General features: G+C 40.2%; 1 protein-coding gene across 2 annotated transcripts in view; it reads right to left on the bottom strand.

The window, feature by feature from the left end:
- ube2j1 (ubiquitin-conjugating enzyme E2, J1) overlaps positions 1–16,293 on the bottom strand; it is a 33,619-nt gene extending 17,326 nt beyond the window's left edge. The window contains exons 1-6 of one of the 2 annotated variants that reach the window (XM_005730173.1): positions 16,222–16,293; positions 15,935–16,135; positions 10,560–10,633; positions 8,249–8,380; positions 6,183–6,267; positions 1,658–1,763 (exon numbers count right to left, since the gene is read on the bottom strand). In XM_005730173.1, coding sequence (XP_005730230.1) covers positions 1,658–1,763; positions 6,183–6,267; positions 8,249–8,380; positions 10,560–10,633; positions 15,935–15,965 — 428 coding nt within the window. In that variant the 5' untranslated portion in view covers positions 15,966–16,135; positions 16,222–16,293. Of the gene's footprint in view, positions 1–1,657; positions 1,764–6,182; positions 6,268–8,248; positions 8,381–10,559; positions 10,634–15,934 lie in introns of both variants that reach the window. The other variant, XM_005730172.1, reaches the window with a different exon arrangement.
- Between the last annotated feature and the right edge of the window lie 4,773 nt (positions 16,294–21,066).

The following is a 21,066-nucleotide window of genomic DNA, read 5'->3' as shown; positions in this document are numbered from 1 at the left end:
CACACACACACACACACACACACACAACAGCAGCCCCTCTCGCTCAGTTTTTGCATTTGCGCTCGCTCGCAATGTGTTGCTCACGCTCTCAACATTTCTGCCCGTGCGCGTTCAACTCTTTCTGTACACCGTTATAGTTGTGCCACAAAACCAGCCAATCATAGACTTGGATGCAAATCTGATTGGCTGTTTTGGTCTCCAATCAAATCGAAATGACGAAATGCAATATCCCAGAATCCCTTTCGTCCAAAATTCAAACGAGGCAGTAGCGGAGGAACAGCATGTTTTAACAAAAACATCATAAAACAAAGTTTTAGTATAGCTCTTGCCCTTCAGGAGGAATTACACTCTCTGAGTTCTCTTGTGTATTCTTTGATACTTCTTTCACAGCAGCACTGTCCAGCACTACTTTCAAGAAAATACTGGCAGAGGAGTTAGTACTGTGAACTCAAGTTGACAGAACAAGAAAATGAAAGGATCCATCTTGATTCTTTAAACTATAAATAAGATGTTTAATGATGCCATTCCTCTACTGTTCTTGTACTTGACTTTAACCAATGGTTTGTAACTTGTTCTAAACCCTCTGCATTTACATTCATAAAGGCATCTCTTGACTTAAGACTTTAACAATGGCATCCCTACGTAGAAGTGTTCATTATTTCATTAGATGTCAAAGGGTTTTTCTGTCTTATGTTATCAGTGACTAAAGTGCAAATCTGAGCTGCTGCTGACTTGTACCCAGATGCCATCTTTATTAGGTATTTGCAATAGATTGGTTTTTGTTCATTATGTTTGCAGGGATGCCAGTATCTGAACAGGGACTAAATCCAGCAAACATTATGTTAATAACTAGCTGGTTGAAGTTTAAGGTTTAAGTTTCCTTACTATTTTTCAAACTGTCCTTACATGCAGACTGTCTTTTCACAAAGTGTCTAAAGATCAGATGTTGTCATTTCTGAATATGTAATCAAAATGAGTGTAAATGTGAAGTACTTAAATAGTAATATTTTACATTTTCATTTAATAAATGAACATTTTAGTGCTGCCTCAGCCACTGCATGTGTGTGTGTGTGTGTGTGTGTGTGTGTGTGTGTGTGTGTGTGTTGGGAAGGGGTGGAGGTGCCATCATGGAGACAAGCAGCCTTGTATTCATCACACAGTGTGTTTTCCTATCCATTTCATCTCCATGAACTAATGAAATAACCGGATGATCAAAAACTCATCTCATCTGCTAATAGAAGAGCAATTTTAGCTTGAACTTTACCATCGCTGGCTTTGTACCATTTTCTCTGAGGAAAACACAGTGTGATATGAAAATTGAGTGTCTGCTCACGCGTCCTCTGGAGACTGGCAGCACACAGCAACGATGAACTTGTCATCTTTCAATACCAGGACTGGCCTGGAAATGTTCTTTTCAGATTGTGATAGACCAGTAATTAGCAATGAGGCATGTCGACTCGGGCTCAGGTGCTTCTATTACATGTTTGAATGGACTTGGCTGTTTGAATATTTTATGAGGATCATATCCACTTCCTGCTTGCCTGCTACTTGAGGTTGTAACATTATTTCATACAAGAAGATGCAATATGCCATACTCACCTTATTACCATTCTCAACTGGAAAGACTGAAAAGATTTTTGTATCTACTAAATCTTACTTTTTGGCAAGGGCTCTTCTCTCTTCAGGAGTATAATCGAGAGATCCAATGGCACCCTCTCCTTTTGTTGGCATGAATCCAATTATAGCTATGAGGGCAGTGCGAACTGGAAGGAAAAAAAGAGAGAGAGAGTGTGTAAACAATGAGGAGAAAATAGCAAGTGAATGAAAAACACAACGTAAGGTCGGGGGGCGGGTCCATTCCACTGCAGGACAACCTGCATGTGGCGAATAAAGCTGATTGAGTATTGATATTCATTGTTAGCCTCACTTGGCCATGACAACCTGTTAATTGTCCAGTTTATGTTTATTCTCTGAACTGTCTGTTCTTTAAATACATCTTGCTTGTAAATGTAGATTTGGTAAAAAAAATATCATTCATATCAGCAGCAATAACATCAGGTTGTGTCAGTCAGAGTTCACTATAATTATATTGAAACAGTGTGTGACTTTGGCAAAAACTATGTTGTTTTCTCTGGTCCTCTGCCCAGTCGGACCTGGAGTGATGCATTTCGTCCTCAAATTGCTGGCTGTCTGAGTGGTGTCCAAAAAAATCACGTGGGCTTTTTAGATAATTGGGAAACTTTCTGGGGAAAAACCTGATCTTATTAGGAGAGACGACATCCATCCGACTTTGAATGGTGCAGCTCCCATTTCTAGACATCTGGTGAAATTTATTAAACCCCCCAAAATGTGACTGAGACTTGGGACCAGTCTTACACACCTCTCTGCAACTTCTCTCTTCCTGTAATCCCCCCAAAACCCCTTCTTTTTAGCGGCTATCTGCTCGCAGACCACCAAAAAAAACAAAAGAAAAATCATCAAAAATACAATTAAAAAAAAAATATTTAAAAAAAAAAAATCAAAGTAAGAACAATATAGTATCCACAACTGCACCAGAGTAAAGCTGTTAAATATGGATTGTTAAACATTAGGTCTCTCTTTTCTATGTTCCTATTCGTAAACGGCGATGATCTATTGCTCCATCGATCAATAGAGAAATAGAGAGAAATTTCAATTAAGTGACTGAAACAGACACTAGGACGAAGACAAGAAGAAGCAGCAAATTTTAACAGCAGCCAGTCTATTGAAATAAGTCACTTTGGTGCAAACTGTCATACTTCAGTTCTGATGACCTGCTATCTCTAACTGTGTGTATAACCTATGACCAAAGTTTGTGAAAATAGCTGGGCTATAAACAATACACACAATACACTTCAGCTTACATTTTAAAAAATAAACAGTATTAAGTACAGACAGACCAGAAAACAGCTTGAGGAAAAACATTTGTCAAGATATTCATGAGTAACGATACCATATCTAAATAAATCAGCCTATGTAAAAAATACAAATTTAAATATTTCCCAAAGAGACATCAGAGGGAATGTTTAATTATCTGAAGCATGCTTTATTAAATATGCAGGCATAGCATATGAACTAAAGCAGCCACCAAGAGTAGTGAGCATAAACCTGGAACCCTACAGTTGGCCTGTCTGTGACAATCGGAAGCACTGTTCAATTATCAAGTCAGGCCTCCTGTGGTCATTGCAAACAGGATCAGACACAACTTAGAGCCAACACTTTAAAAACCCAGCAGGGGAAGTCAAATCTCTGAGGCATAGCTGGCCATGTGACCTACAGTTTGTTGGTAAAAAGAAGTTAGGAGCAACCTTTGTCTTTGATTTAATTCTGTTATTGATTTGAAACTCTTCTTACTTAAGAGAGGGAGGCAGTAGAGAGAAATGCTTTGAGGAAGATGCAGCATCTCCCACTGAGTTTCCACTGATTAAAGTTCCATGCTGAGAAGTAACATGAAAGCAGAACTCAGCAAACGGACCAAACGCCAGTTACAAACTAATGAGGAGTTCTTGGTAGTAATAAATTATTCGTTTTTACTCTCGAGGTGTATAAAAATACTCTTATATCAAGACCCTCAGCACAAGTTCATCTATCAACACCAGCACCCAAAGTGCAATACTGTTTAGGCCAGAAGCAGATTACTGGAGTGAGCTTTGTCATTTATATTAGAAAACAAATGTTTCACATACAAAGTTCATGCAGTACTGAAAAAGATCTCTTTGCATTTAACATACTGACTTTGGCAAGCAAGCAATCTAAGGACACTAAATGCAAGTCTAAAAAGTTTTCATTTTAGTTTTCTTAGAGGAAAGCACCGAGTGCACAGATCTCAAACTCAGGGGGAGAGAGTTCCAGAGTCTGGGGGCCAAAAGTCTACTTTAGTTTTCAACTCTAAAATAACAGGTCGAGCTAGAGCAGGAACAGACAATGTAAATGTTGACGGAGAAATAGTAATTCTTCTACTATCAATTTTTCTATCAAGACAGAAAATTTTCACCTTTATTTGAAGAGATTGGGGTGGCAGGTGGAGCAGGAGTAACAATATTACTCAAATAACACCTGAGGATTACCTCTGCTCTTTGTAACCAGATGTGAGAAATAGGCACCCTCGCATCTCTAACTGAACGGTTGAAAGAAAGATCCTTTATTAGAACATGTGCTCAGCTTATCGACAAGAACGCTTTAAGCAGCGAATGGTTTCATTTATGCGAAGGGAGAATTTGGAAACGAGCTAATTTCAGTAAGACAGTAATTATTAAAAAGATTTGTTGTAAGATCATAAGGGGATAAGAACAACTTAAAAGAATCAGAGAATTTCTCAGCAGTAGAGGAATTTAAGGTGTGAGTGCTGACCACACGGCAAGCAGGAGAAAGACAAGTTAAAAATAATACAGTGATGATCAGAAGTAAAAGTGTCCTCAGAACAAATAGAATCAATATTTAAACCCAAAGTAAAAACAAGGTCCAGTTTGTGTCCTTTGGTATGTGTGGGACTAGACACAAACTGCGTGAAATGAAAAGAATCCATGATGGCAGTAAAGCTTCTGGCAAAGAGGTCAGAGTTGTCGTCTACGTTAATGTTAAAATCTCCAACTATAAGGAGTCTGGGCAGGTTTATAGTGGAGGATAAGAAGTCACTGAATGCCTTTAAAAATGGACAATACACCACAGGACAATAAAAAAAAAAAAAAAAAAGGTCTTATACCTGACTCTAATCAGCTGTAGTTCAAACGAAGAAAAATGTCTGACTTTTGCTGAATGACAGGGGAACTGGTGGTAAACGCTGAAACAGGAGAATGAGGTATCTTGACCCGTCAGTGAAGATCGGATAGATAAGAGCAGCAGTCAATATGCCACCGACACACACAAAAACTACACCGCACTACACCACATCAGGACAAACTGCAGCCGCCAGCAGCAAAACCAAACACATGTATCATCATAAGGGCCTCTGACAGTGGACTCGTCTCTGTGCTTGTCCTCCTAGACCTCAGTGCAGCATTAGATACTGTAGACCAGGGGTGTCAAACTCCAGGCCTCGAGGGCCGGTGTCCTGCAGGTTCCAGATCTCACCCTAGGTCAACACAATCAAATGATTAGTTCAATACCAGGTCTCTGGAGAACTTCAGGACATGTTGAGGAGGAAATTTAGCCATTTGAATCAGCTGTGTTAGATCAAGGACACATCTAAAACCTGCAGGACACCGGCACCTAGAGGCCTGGAGTCCGAGACCTGTGCTGTAGACCATAATATTCTCTTAGAATGGTTAGAGCATGCTGTAGGTTTTACAGGTACTGCACTGTGGTGGTTTCTATCATATCTATCTAATAGACTCCAATTTGTTCATGTAACTCGGCCTTGATGACCTTGAGAAAATGCTGAAGCGCAACTGGGTTCTGCAGCAAGGCAATGATCCAAAACAGACCAGCTAGTCCATCTCTGAATGACTTACTGACACAGTGAAGACCTTGGAGTGGCCCATTCAAAGTTTTGACCTGAATCTGACTGAGGAGCAGTTGCATGACCTTAAAAAGAAGGTGTATTTTCAAAAACCCTCCAATGTGGCTGAACTATGACAATTCAGCAAAGATCAGTGGGCAGAGCTGTAAAAGAATCATTGCCAGTTACTGAAAACGCTTGATTGCAGATGTTGCTGCTAAAAGTGGCACAAACAGTTATTCGGTTTAGCGGGTAATCACTTTCTCACACAGGGCCATGTAGGTTTGGATTGTTAAGATAAGATAAGATAAGATAGAACTTTATTAATCCCTCGGGTGGGTTCCTCTGTTTCCTCCTTGATAATGAACACCTTCATTTAGAAACTGCATGGTGTGTTTACTCGTGTCATCTTTGTCTAACATTTAAAATTGGTTGATGATCTGAAACTTTGAAGTGTGACAAACATACAACAAAAATAGGAAATCAGGAATACTTCTGTACCAATTAACAGCATTAGTGCATCAGTGCTTACCTGGATGGTTTTGCATGCAAGACATCAGTGCTATTAATTAGTGATGATCATTTCAGTACTTTTCCTACACATCTCATTTCACAGCTCTACAAATTCTTTTGTGGAGCTTATTTCCAAATGCAACCTCTAAATACTTAGATTACCTCAGGGAATAAGATACGTATGGAGAACTGGGATCTTGTCTCCTATACTTACTACTCCAAGAGGGCTGCCAGGTCTCGGGATGGTGGCCAGAGATGCTCAGACAAATCTTCTTCCCAACTTCAAATCTCCCATTTGGCTAATGGAAGGGAATAAAAAGAAAGTGGTATTGGTACGTATGGGAAAACAGAGGCACAGCACATATTTCTCAAAACCTATGAACACAAACTGACATAAACGTTTTGAGCAGTATTAACAAATAAAAATGAGGCTACTACTGTGCAAATGTCAGAGCTTTCAAACAAAAATCTAATTAAAAATTTGGTTCAACAAAGAACCAATAAAATAGTAGCTGGTGTCAGTGAAAACATGTGAACACAGTTTTCTCACAACAAATTCTAACTTTTATCAGTCATTAAAACATGTACCGCACAGCTGCCTGAATATAGTGGGAAAAGGATGATTTGATCTTGTGAATTTTTAAATTTCGACATTCTCATTTTTGTGGTTGTTTCATATAAACAAAAATCCACACATTACATAAAGATCTATAACTGACTGAAATAAATATTTGATCCGTTTTCAATAAGCGCCTTCCTTATGGTCATGCAGCCTAGTCCAGCCTTGATTTGGGTTTCCTGACCACAGGACTTCCTCCCAACGTGAGGATTCTGGTTGGTGGTCAAATACTTATTTCACTCAATGACATTCAAATCCATTTTCAACTTTTTTATTATTATTATTATTTTTTTTTACTGACATTCCATCTCTCAACATTAAAATGAAATTACCATTAAAATATGAAACTATTCTTTTTTGTATGAGAGGAATTCAGCATGGGATAAAATTTAATTTCCCCCACTGTGTGTGCGAGTTAATCGATTCCCCCTGTTTTATAAGTAAAATTAGAGCTGGATTTTAAAATAAGAGAAAAAAATGAAATGTTAAAAGTTATGCATTCAATGTTTTAATTTAAGTGAAAAACACAATAAAGGGAGAAGCTTGAATGTCCCTCGTTCTCTTTTACATCTTGACTCTACTAATGTTTCAGCTACATAACATGTCTAGAGATGTGCGTGACTAGTTGACAAGCTGATTAATGGTCGCTGTTGTCACTAGTCGGTACCAGACTTTCTGCTAAGGTTGGGCGATATGTAAAAATTTTCCAAATGACATTCGCCGGTCCAATAACCGACAAAAGGCAATATACTCGCACAGGCGCAGACTTTTTGATGGGCGCCATTATTTTTTCTGTTGACTACTTCTCCCTAGCTTCAGTCAACATTATCAGCAAACTTACTCACGGGCAAATAAATAAATTGGTCTTGTAAAAACGATCGGTGAAAGTCTCAGTCTATCATCGATGGGCAATATATTCGTCCAGTCACCCAACCTTACTTACTAGCAATTGAATCTAATTGTTAAAAATTTCTAGATCTTACGACATCTATCAGCCGGCCCGGGAAAGGCTTGAAGTTTCCTCGGATAAGCTGGAGGTGGCAGCAAGAGGGAGGTTTGAGCTTCCCTGTTGCAGCAGGTTTGTTTTAACTGTTTAAAGTATAATGTTGTATAATGCTGAATATAATGTACGTGTAATGTTGATAACGCACAAAACGAAAAGTTAAGCGGCATGATTCATTATTGAGGAATGGGGTAAATTGTTTACAATGCCTTTGTTATTAGTTTTTGAAATTCCCATGAAACGATTTTAAAATTTAACTTCATAGTTTTAGACTAGTCAGTCAGTCTCATTTTTTCCTGGCCAGGAACATCCTTAATCTTAACACCTGAACTGTTCTGGAAGCTCACTTTCTTCCCCTATTATGTTCAACTCCCTGACTGTTTCAAAAGAAAATTGAGCTCTAGCTTGTTCCTCCAGGTGTGTAAGCCTGGGCTTGAATGGAATCAGGCTCACTGGTAAGCCTAGAACGATATTTATTTTTGATAATGTTCATTTTAGAGAATGTGCCTTGCAGTTATGTGTGAAGCCAAACATGGTCAGTGTATAAGGTTGGGAAAGTTGTCTGTTCTTAAAAATTGCTTTTTCAGCTTTTTGATTATCTGCTGCATCAGGAGAATAATCAAATGCAGCTAAGATGTGATCTTCATCTGCATCTTACTGTGAGTAGGATGATGCTGGGAGGTTTCATGGGGTATTCTGGGGGAAGTATGATCCTGCCGTGGTAAACCCCACCATCAAAATCAGAGTCTGGAGGACCACGAACAGAAAAGTGCCACTCAAAGAGATTGTCCTGCAGAAAGAAGGAAATATCATTTTAAGTAGAGCAGGGCAATATGACCAAAAATATTTATCACGATATATATTTGAAAATTTGCGATAACGACATAGCTGATGATATAATTGACACTAGACAAAACACTTTACAACTCCACAACTTTATGGGTGCAGAAAAAAAAAAATCAATGTATTTTCACTTAAACAAGCAGCTGTTTTTTTTATGTGCATTAAAGTTATATAAAAAATGAACAGTGCAAATGGAAATTCCTTGCTGACAGTTTAACCAAAAGGCCGACATATCCTCAGCATAACCATGTATAATACCCACAAAACTTAAAAAGAGGTTATACACACACACAATACGGTAACATTATGTTGAAGCACAGTACGTATCACTCCGCCAGGCTCCTGCCTACGACAGCCGTAATGCTCCGACAATCCATCAAGCGGTGCGGGTTCGTAGCTTAGCAAAGTCGTACTAAAACGTTTGACAGATTTTCGAGCGCTGTGTACATAAAATCGTTTCGAGGTCAGTAAACACAACCAGAATTCATACATAAGGCGCACGGGATTATAAAGGACACTGTCGATTTTCAGAAAAATCAAAGGATTGATTTAAAGTGTGCTGCATTTTCCAAACAACACGGTAATAACGACGGCCCGCTAGCATGCTCTACCAAAAATAGTGCTTTGTTGTGTATCTGACGGACGAAAGCTAAACCAGTTCCACACCACTGAAGTTGCAGCATTTTTACAAACCAATTCTGGTTCATCCGTTTCATTCAACGATCCGCTTTCGCCCTTCTCATTCTCCGTCGCCGCCATGTGCGTATGTAAACAAAGGCACTGCGCATGCACGTTTTACCCATATTCTATCACGATATTTCATTTTCTTATCGTTGCCCAACATTATACCGGTATTACCATGAACGGTGTGATATGGCCCAGCCCTAATTTTAAGAACATATTTCTGTCTGAGAAGACAACAGAAGGTAGGACTGGGCGAAATATCAAGTTTAAAAAAAAAAAATCCATATACTTTGATACGACATATAAGATGTGACACTATCGTTTATATCGATATAGTCTACGTTTGCTATAATTATACTTGTGGAGCCAGTCTCTCTCGTCCAGGCTTGTCTCTACACGTCACTCTGCCCCGCCTCTATTTCTCACTGAACACAACTCGCCCATCGCTTCACCTGCAGGCAGCGACCAGATGGACACAGTAGCTATCGCAGAGTAGCTGGTTGGTAAAAAGAAAAACAACGGCTCAAATATTTGGAGATGGTTTGGATTCAAAGTGTCAGATGAGCAGCAGAATAATGTATTCTGTAGAGAATGACGAAAAAGCGTCCCGACAAAAGGTTCGAGCTCTACCAATCATTTTCACCATTTACAACAGCGCCACAGTGCTCGAACCTGCGTGCTGTATCCCAGACCGCGACGTCTTCCCAGCTTCCTGCCCCGAAACAAACCATCTTAAAGCCACAGTAGCCTATTATATCACTAAAGACATGATCCCTATCGCAACTGTGGAACAAGAGGGCTTTATACAGCTGATTATCTGATATTATCAGCTGATTTGAAATAAGAAAAAAATATGCTAAGAAATAAAAAGTGACTTGCAGAGCTAAACATCTCTATTGACCACTAGACAAATATTTTCAGAAGTCATAGCCAGCGTATATCTATCACTTATGAAAGTGAAACTAAGTATTAAATCCAATGAACTTACTGGAGTGTGTTTGTGTTTGTATTAGCTTGAGGATTGTGACACTAAATGAGGACCCCAGCTGAGACAAGACAGGGATATATAGTGAGATTTAAAAGGCCTAAAAGTATGGGTTATCTTATACAAAAGATTTTCAGAAAACTTGACTTCTGACCGTGAGGTCACAAAATTCAAAGAGAATTCGGAGAACTTTAATAACCATATTCTATCAGTTTGAAAATCCCAGGTCACGTCTTTGATTTCACACCAATTTTGACCTGCAGTCAAGCTCACTACAAACTGCAACTGATATCTATAGGTGAAAATTTTACAGACTGTAACTTGAAGGCTATCAAAACTAGTAGTACCTAGTAGTGTAAAAGTAGCGTAAAAGTAGCTGCATTGCCTGCTTATATTTTCATTGTCATGCATTGTTAGACTATAGAGTAAAGTAATAGCATAAAAATGCCAAACTTACTTCTAGTGGTTGGGCATGATAGTGCTCTGTGGGATCCCTCAGTTCAGCAGCCTCCTTCATCAGCCTCTTCACCGCTTTCCATCAAAAGAAATAAAGAAAAAGGAAAAAAAAAAGGTTACCACCTGCACGGAAAGCTACAGTACATCTGGAAAGCATTTACACCACTTCACTTGTACCATGTTTTGTCATGTTACACCCTTATTCCTAAACCGATTCAATTCATTTTTCACCTCAAAACTCTACACACAATGACCTAATCTTTCTTTCTTGCAAATGTATCAGCCGTCTGGAGTCAAATGTATAAATGACTACATCTGATTTTACTTTTATATTTCACCTTTAAAAACTGTTTACTTTGACTTGCGGAGAATATGAAAAATAACAAGCTAGTTTTCTTAGACTTAGAAATGTCCATCATTAATGGGGGACAATGTCTATGAATCAGTATTTAAGGTTTGAGTCTCGTGAAATTGTGTGTCATCAGGACACCACAACACAGAGCAAACGCCTTTTTCACAGACACACAGCCGTGGCAGCAGAAGAATATCACATCAATAAGGCCCTGAGTAAATGTGCTTAAGCCAGCTAAACATTTGCCAAAGAAGAGTTGAAGCAGTTAGAGCCACAAAGGGTGAACCGACATTGTATTAAATCCTGGATTACTACTGGGATGCAGCTCAAGTTCATGTTTGAAGGCAGATGAGTAAATAATTTTGGCAATGTAATGTATATCTAAAGGCTGACAGCCTGAAAGCCAACTTTGGTATGTCAGTTGCTAAGAACTGTAACCCATGGATGATGATGATGATGAAAGTGAGGTATTAACAGCTTCATCAACATCTTCCAGTAAGCTTTGTTTACTGTGTTGTTTGATGTTTTAGCTTAGCATTTTTACTTTGGCTGTAATGAAATTACTTATTAAAATGGTAGTTACGGTAAACAAATAAGAAACTTTCATTTATAACCAGTAAAAGTATAACATTATTATTTAACACTGTAGCATGCAAATACTGTAATGGTAACGACACTATCACATTACCAGATAGCAAGCAAGGCAGTTGGTGTGGTGTATAAAATGGTGTTTAACCCCAGAAGCATAGACTTGCATGATTTTTTGCTAAGTATCATTGGATATCGTTACTTAGTTCAACATATCAATAACACACACACAAATCTCAGGGTCGTGGAAAAGATATTAGTGTGTTTGAGAAGGGTCAAATCATTGTCATGCTTCAAGCACAGTAAACATCTAAGGGGATTGTAGAAACTACTAAAATTGGGTTAACAACTGTCCAACGCATTATTAAAAAGTGGAAGGATAGCGGTGACCCATCGTCTTCGAGGAAGAAATGTGGCCTGAAAAAAAATTCTGAATGATCGTGATTGCCGATCACTTAAACATTTGGTGAAATCAAATCAAAGAAAAACAATAGTAGAACTCAGGACTATGTTTAAAAGTGAAAGTAAGAGCATTTCCACACACACAATGCAAAGGGATTGGGACTGAACCGCTGTGTAGCCGTAAGAAAACCACTAATCAGTGAGGCAACCCGGAAAAAAAGGCTTCAATTTGCTAGGGAGCATGAAGATTGGACTCTGGAGCAATGGAAGAAGGTCATGTGGTCTGGTGAGTCCAGATTTACCTTGTTCCAGAGTGATGGGCACTAGATAGAAATAAATCTTGTGACATTGCAGAAGCTTATTGAAACAATGCCACAGAGAATGCGTGTCGCAATCAAAGCTAAAGGCGGTCTAATGAAATATTAGAGTGTGTGACCTTTTTTTGGTGGCGACTTTTTTTTTTTTTTGGCCAATACTATAATATAAATTTCATATTTGCTCGGGTCTTAAATAACTGACCAACAACAAAATCCTCTTGCACTACCATTGCATTTGGCACTCAAAGAAATTGTGATCAATGATGATTTCATTTTTGCCAATGTCGTTGAGTCCAAAACACTACAAAGCATAAAACATAGTGCTATATTTATAGTTACTACTGCATTCATTCAGATATGTCGCCACACAATTTCTGGAAAATTATCTTTTTTCAAATTTATCTTCCCAAAAATAAAAAAATAAAAAAAAGCTCTGTTACATGCAAGCTAAAGATGGGAAGATAAGATAAGATAAGATAGAATTCAAAGGTGGTGATAGTTAGAGTTGACAATGCAATGACAACGAAAATAATAGTGAAATTAACATGGTTTTTCTTGAATTTCATTATGACATTCTCTCATTTAACGTATCTGTGCCTGGAGACACTGACAGGAACTACACTGCTCCTTATTGCCTGCTGAGTTTCATATTCATTTTCCATTTTTGGCTCTGTCTTAAATGGTACATAAACTGGTTCTTGTAAGATGCTTTTCTCCTCAAACTGAACACTCAAAGCGCTTTCTATCCAACATTCAGACACATACTCCAATAGATGCATCAGAGAGCAACATGGGGTTAGTATCTTGCCCCAAGCAGATTTGGCATGCACAATGGAGCAGCCAGGGATTGAACCACCAACCTTCCGTTTAGTAAATAACCTGCTCTACCTCCAGAACTGCAACTACCCCCATAGTAGGAAGAGATGACAAGAAAAGCCTTTCCCACACAACTGTCTCTGCAGAAGTCCAGTAACAGGCTCAAGGTGATAATCCTTATATGCCAAATCATCTTATGCAACACAAATGTTGACTATTTGCCACTAGGAATGACTCACACCAGGTCCAAAGGGATAAAAAGAGACACTGTTACATAATAACAAGCTAACACCAAAGACGTGAAAGGCATAGACAAGAGAATGAAAAGAAAAAGCATCTCCAGACTGTGCGCACGTCTACCGCTGTCACTACTATTATAGCATTTAGCTAAAAAAGGAGACCTAAAGCGCTACAGGTATAAAGACCTGCTCTCAAAAACCGTCAAAGGTTTAACGCTCTAATTGTTTAAAAGATTTAGAGCATGTTTAGTACCATCGTATGACGGTACAGAAATGTAAGCAAACAAGACTGATGTGGAGATTTTTGTTTCTATGTACACGCTGATGGCTGTACAGGATTCCTGATCATTCTATAGTGAGAAACCCGGTTATGTTTGCGGTGTGATGGAGCAACCACATGTTTTAAACTGTTTGGGTGTGCTTGGGACAAAGACGACACCATTTTATTGCATAAAATACAGCCGATTGCATGTCGTGGACTGCTTTGCAAGTTGACTGCATCGCTCTGTATACCTGGCCGATGAGGAGACGAGGGAGGAAAAAGTAAATATATAAACAGTGCGTTTGACTCCAGCTTGTCAGTCCAGTGAGTCACCAGTTCACCAGCTAAAAATAACACTTCATTAGAGCTTATACTAACAAAACTTTGTGGTTGTATTTAATTTAACGAGTCGTTAGTCGCAGTAAACCCATCAGCAGATAACCTGGAGAAGATGGGCTACGTAAAAAGTGAAGGGGGGCGTGTTCACGGTCACGTCCAGCAGGTGACACAGCTATTCCACCTCGAGTCACTACTGCACAGACTCTGACTCCAAACGTGCAATATGGCAGCTCCCACAAGTGGGAAATTTTGACTTCATTTTTGTACTATGGAAGGAAGTGCAGCCAGGTCATGCATCTTTTCTGCAGTCATTTGTTGTGAAGGGAGAAGAAACAATGCTGTCCCATAATTCATTGCAATGGATCATCCTACCATTCATGAAAACCCATCAACATAATAACCAAAGTTTCACAGAAATGGTCATTTACAAGTGCATTTAGCACTTCATGCCACAACCTGCTGATGTATTAAAACATTACAAATACACTTACTCAGCATTGTGGAGATTTAAAGAGGGTTTCTTTTTCAAAATAACAATCAATTGCCTGTGTCTATTACCTATGTGTCTATTAGGAAACCTGGGTGAGTTTCCTGAACATACTCACATCTTGAGAGGATGCTATTTAGTCCATTTGATCAAATCGGTGGCAGAACAAATTCTCATTAAAGCAACAAGTTCGCTTGTGAAGTGCTCTGTAGTTATCTCAGTGTTCATCGCTCCTCGTTTTAAATCTCATTTTTAACCCAGATCAGTCACTCTGAGGGGAAACACAATCTCCAACAGCTCTGCACTCAGGAAACAAGCCATTGTGATGACATTACATTATGTTGAGGACGCAGCTGCCCACTAAACTGTGTCTAACACCAGTTAATGTGGGCATGTTTCCTACATCAGCAGCAGACGTTAGACAGCTGACAGGTGAACAGGATGCATGCATGACTGAGGGTCCTTCAAGCTGATCGGTGGTGTCATAAGGAAAATGTCAGCTTGTTATTTATGTTACAGAAAGACAGAGGAAAAAGAATAGCGGCAGACTTTCTTTCTTTTTTTTAAAAAATTGAGATAATTTAATTGTTGCCTGAAGCTAATGTTGAGACACATAGGCATTTGTACGAGCTGGAGATGTTGCCCTTTCTTGTGAAACCGCAAGACACACTGGCAAAGTGAGAAGACCATTTGATCTGCGGAACATAGAGAGTTAACGTAAAAACCAGTTAACCTGGAACACTGGAGTCCAATTCCTTGTTTGTGGGCACAAATAAAGATATTTCTGATTTCAGTTCATTTCTGTCCCAGTGAAAACTGAGAAACTATAAGGCTCACCTCTAAACACTCATTATCAGGGATCAGTGAAAAGGTTTTGGACAGCTGGCCAAGTTTTGACCCTGCCAGAACAGCTTTGCACGCAAAATGCAACTATCATAATCACAACAGACATAAGACATGATTTATATTCAGCGTTAAAGACTTTGTGCAATATACTGCAAAGTGCACAATATTTTTCATTCCCATTTCCGTGACTCATTTAAATCTTCTTCTTACGAAAGTGAAAGTCATAAAAACACATATACTGTTTTAAAACGTTTTTTTTTTAAATAAACATTACGTATTATTGCTGTGGGTTGCACACCACCAGCATGCTCGCTATGTTTCTTAAAGTCAACCTTCAGAATCAGCCGATTAAATCGTCCCCATGATCACTAATATTACACAAGCAGCTAACGACAACGCTGAACACGCAGACGTGTCCTTAATTACGTGTGTAACGTCAAAGAACTCCGCAACACGAAAAGTGCAGGGACAGAGCCAGCCGGTACAGTTTCAACAGACAGATGGTTTGCTCTGAATACCGGAGAGTTTAGAAAAATAAATAAAGCATCCCACACAACAGGAAGAACTCAGAAAAAATACCAAATAAAGGTGCCAGTGTAAACATTTAGATTGGGACGGAGGCTAATAACAGTTAAGCTAATTAAGAAACATTAAAGTGTTGGATTTTAGCTGTAGGATTTATCCTAGGGTTCTGAATGCTGTAGAAGTTGTTTTGGGATCAGGCTTACCTGGACTCTTAAGGTTGTATTTGCTCTCCATCCTTAAAGAAACTGGGCACTGTCTTGAAGTTGTATTGTTTTCGTTTTCAAATACCTAGCTTTCAAATATTAGCGTTAGCTTCGCTTAGCAGCCCGGGTAGCTTGCTTCGTTCTTAAATCTGAGCGATACAGCTCAAACCGAAGGTCCCGCTCTCGCACCGGTGCTCCAGTCTGCAAGTGAGACAGAACGTGTTTCAGTAATGATGGGATATTTTTCAACTTCTCTGCTGTTTAGGTTTTGAAACGGTTTCTCTAACCTTATCGACGTGACGTCATTTACGGAACGTAAACAGGAAGTGAAATCTGAGGCTACGCAAGGAGTGCGCACATCACTGTTAGAAACGGTAATGGCATTAGTCTGGAAGTAAATCATTACCAAAGAATTAGAATTTTATTAGCAACAGGAAAGTGAAAGATTTAGATATAATACTGGTGATGGCCAAATGAAGCGTTCCGAAGTACTGAAGCTTCTCGAAGCTTTTCAAAACTGTCCTCTTTAGCGAGATCTGGTGGCTAGAAATATGAAGAACAGCTTAAATCAAGAACAAATAATGACCTGCTTCATTATGATTGGCCGCTCTGCAGAGCTTCTGTTTCATGTGACAGTACTGTGATATCGGGCTGATATGGTGCTTTGAATATGTGTTTTTTGGGTGAAAAACAAATAATGTTATGTCCATTTTATTAGATGAATAAACTTTCATTGTTTAAACATGTGCCATGGTGTTTTCTCCTTTTGCTTGTGACTTCTTTTTTTACTACCGGTAATAAAAAAATATACACTATATATATAACGTACAGCACAATCTTACAATCGGTTGGGAGTATGCTTTTGCTGCGAGGTCCTTGCCTCCACGTGATTATGTAATTAACAAGCGGACAGGTACGTTTATAGATAATATACTATAACTTCTATAAGACATTTCAGATGGCAGTTTCAGTAGAATAGTGTTTCGCTGTTTATAAATTCAGAATAATTCAGTATGTCATTTGCAGAACCTACCATAATATGAAGTCTTCACTGTGTCAAGATTATATTCCTTTTGTGTATTTTAAACATTTTTTTAAAGTTAAGTTGTTACGTCCCCCCCGAAGGGGTCTAGGCGTGCGAGTGAGGGGACCAGTAACAAATGGGTCCGGAAACAGAATGAAAAGGAAAACAGACAGGTGTTTTTAGTAAATAAAATAGTCTTTCTTATAGATAATCTTAACATAAAGAGCCGGCAATGTCGTTTTACCAATAACACTTGGAAAAAGGTTGCAAAAACACGGAACACAACAACCAAACAAAAAAATAAAAATAAAATAATAAAAAACTCCACACCACGAGGAGGCACTTCCAAGGGCCCACAAGCTCCCCCTGTCACTAGCAGCAGCTAGTTTTACTGCTGCCGAGGCCCACAAGCCCACACTACTCACGTGAAGCAATTACACTGCACACTGCTTCCACACTATAGGATCTCTCCCAACACCCTCGACACCCAATGTGGGAACACCAGAGAAAAACCCCTGCTCACAGCTCACCCCCAGCTTAAATAGCCTCAGAGGTGATTGCTGACTGGATTCAGGTGGCAAACGAGGCTAATCAAGAGCAGCTGTGTCCTGGGGAGAGAGGAGAGTGAGAGAGAGAGACAGGGGTGTAGCAAGAGAGGAAGAGGCGGAGAGAAAAACCACACCCACACAAGGGCAGTTTCAGGAGGCCCAGCTAGGGCCATAACACCCCCTCCCATAAATACAAACCAGTGGTTTGTCACAGAACGTCCTACCCAACCTTTAAACATACCTACCATGCACCATAATAACAGTTAGGCATACCCTGCCAAATCTGCCAAGACCTTTTTGATGGGTTGAAAACACTGCACGGGGTTGGCTCAAGTCCCTCAACATAGTGTCTCAAGTGACAGCCAGATGTTTTTTGAGCCATCACATATGGAGAACCCGTAAGGCAGCTAGAAGGCCTTACAGCAACACTTCTGACGCTTTTTCGCTAGGTCATGGCGAAAGGCATGCTGGTTAGCCAGAGGTGCAGGTTGGAATGGTTGTGTCACACACAATCTGTCACACTGTAGGTCATCTGGAAGATGGTCAACAGGTGGCAGCTCAGAATTAGTCGACCTCTGACATTCACCAAATGACACCACTGAGCAATTATGCTCCAATTGTTGCCTAGGCCTGGCAACTTTGTTTGCGAACCACAGTTCACTCTTTTGAAAGCAGATCAATTTTGCCTTGAGTTGGCTTTCGAACAGTGAGCAATCAGGTGGCCAGGTTTGTGGCAGAAGAAACAGCTTTGTTTTGGATCTTGAAACCACACCTGTATCAGCTTTGCTAGCTGGCACACTCCTAGCCCTCGAGACCAACTGTTTCTGTTTGTAGGCCTCACAATTTGCTATCAAATGGCCAGACTTTAAAAAAAAAAAAAAAAAAAAAGGCTTCTGGGACCAGCTTATAAGCTAGAAGGATGGCACTTTTCAGCTTGTCATAAGTCAGACTGTCCTCACCTGACAATGAGGAACAAACTTCCTGAGCTTTACCTACCAGCTTACATTGTAGCAAAATGGCCCACGACTCCCGTGGCCAGTGTAAGGCTGTGGCTATTCGTTCAAACCACCCGAAGTAGCTGTCAACCTCAGTGTCGCGGAACACCGGAACCAGACGACTGTTTTTCCCTACATCAAACGGTGTGTCTGCCTGCCGAATGGAGGCAGCCGGAGAAAGGGAAGCCTGCTGGAGTTCCAACTGTCGCAACTTAACAGCTGTCTCCGCCTCCACCTTTTTCAATTCAACCTCCCTGGCTCTGGCAAGCTCTGGGTCTAAACGCTTAAGCTCCAACTCCTTTAGCTGGAACTCCCTCTCACGATCCTCCTTTTCCAACTGGAGACGAGCCAGGCGGACACGTAGCCTAGCATCCTGCTTCGAACCTACTGATGACTCTATGGAGAGTGGTTCGAAGTGAGGCAGTGTCATCGGCTTGTCCTCAGGGAGCCCCTGAGCAACAGGCGTAGACACTGATGGAGCTACAGCTTGATCTGGCACCTGTGGAACAGGCTGAGACTTTACACCATGCTCAGGTAGACTGGCAGACCCACTATCCCTTTCTCCACCAAGCCAGACACAAGAGCAGCTTTCAGCTCAGCCTTACGCAGAGCTGTGGAGACACAAGCGCCATAAAATGATGCCACCTCATGCAAATCCCTCTTCCTACAGGCGAAACAGAATGAAAAGGAAAACAGACAGGTGTGTTTAGTAAATAAAATAGCCTTTATTATAGATAATCTTAACATAAAGAGCCGGCAACGCCGTTTTACCAATAACACTTGGAAAAAGGAAAAAGGTTGCAACAACACAGAACACAACAACCAAACAAAAAACTCCACACCACGAAGAGGCACTTCCAGGGACCCACAAGCTCACCCTGTTACTAGCAGCAGCTAGTTTTACTGCTGCCGAGGCCCACAAGCCCACACTACTCACGTGAAGCAGTTACACTGCACACTGCTTCCACACTATAGGATCTCTCCCAACAACCTCGACACCCAATGTGAGAACACCCAGAGAAAAACCACCCTGCTCGCAGCTCACCCCCAGCTTAAATAGCCTCAGAGGTGATTGCTGACTGGATTCAGGTGGCGAACGAGGCTAATCAAGAGCAGCTGTGTCCTGGGGAGAGAGGAGAGTGAGAGAGAGAGACAGGGGTGTAGCAAGAGAGGAAGAGGCGGAGAGAAAAACCACACCCACACAAGGGCAGTTTCAGGAGGTCCAGCTAGGGCCGTAACATAAGCAATAGTTACTTTTCAAGTAATTAATTACTTTTAGAATCTTGTAACTCAGTTACTTTTTTGAAGAAGTAACTAGTAATTATAATTAATTACTTCAAAGTAACTTGCCCAACACTGATAAGAACCAGTCCATTTACCATTTGAGTTTCTTTACATTTTTCAAGCAAGTAATAGAAGTGTTATGACTTTCCACCAGGGTTATCTTAAGAGAATGGGCTTATTAGGTGGTGAGATAAGAAAACCAAGTACTCAGGGTAATTTCGAGAAATGACTAAGTGGATGGGCCCTGCTCGGTGAGTTATGGTTTTCAGCTTCCATAATAAACAGCTCGCTTTTTGTTAAGTTTTAGTCTAGCCTCCTTTGTCTGCATTTTGGTCCTCACACAAAACTTACACAATCTGCAGCTGCACATCCTGACAGCCATGCTCTTATTACCTCAAATTTAATAACCTTTTAACTATGTCTCAGTTGCTAAAGGGTGATTAAAAAGTCCTTCCAAAAAGTAATTAAAAGGGGCAAGTTTCAATTGGGTTTAAGAGGGAAAAGGCTTAAGCCTCATCTCCAAGGAGACCCACTGGGTAAAATAATTTAACGATGTGAGCTAAGGAAGAGGAGTGTGAGCAAGTGAGACGTGGCCAAGGAGCACTGGATCAGATTACCACCACAGCCCCCCCCCCCCAGCAAAAAACGTCTGAAGAGGTTGATGTGGCATTCTGAAACGCAACATCAGCAGGGTCCAAGAAGCCATGGGACCATGGGAGAGAGGGGAGAGCACTTAGTCCAGGGGATCCAAGTTGGGATTTTTGCCAAGTGTTGACCATTGGGAGAAGGAGAATGTGAGTGTGATAGCTTAATGCAAGACCGTAGGGAGAAATTTTGAGGGAGACTGGTCATTTTTTTCGTAGAAATAAAGAATGGAGAGTGAGCAGTTGGTTGAGTGTTCAAAGGAAGATTTACAGGAGAAGCGGATGAGCTCAATGAAAACTGGTGGGTAATTCTGGTAAACATTCCACATTTCAGCCATGAAACAGGGGAAACAAATTAGTTAGCATATAGAAATGACAGGTTTGCAGGAGTAGCATAGATGTGTCTCATTACCACACTAAGGAGCCAGACAATCTGGTAGAGATTTAGTGCTTGAGCTGGTCTTTAAATGCAGGTCAGTAATGAGAATGATTAGAACCAAGTGATCAGGTTGATGTGTGGAAGTAAAAAAGCGAATCTCTGCTCAGCTCCTCATAGAGACTCCAAGGCAATAACAAACAAGGGGAGGCTATGACACACGTTATTGGAAGCATACAGTGGGGCAAAAAAGTATTTAGT

The sequence above is a fragment of the Pundamilia nyererei genome, unplaced genomic scaffold, assembly GCF_000239375.1.
Source record: "Pundamilia nyererei isolate P.nyererei 1_Seehausen unplaced genomic scaffold, PunNye1.0 scaffold00036, whole genome shotgun sequence".
NCBI lineage: Eukaryota > Metazoa > Chordata > Actinopteri > Cichliformes > Cichlidae > Pundamilia > Pundamilia nyererei.
Note: the sequence above shows the minus strand (reverse complement) of the source record. Positions and strands in the feature narration are given on the sequence as shown.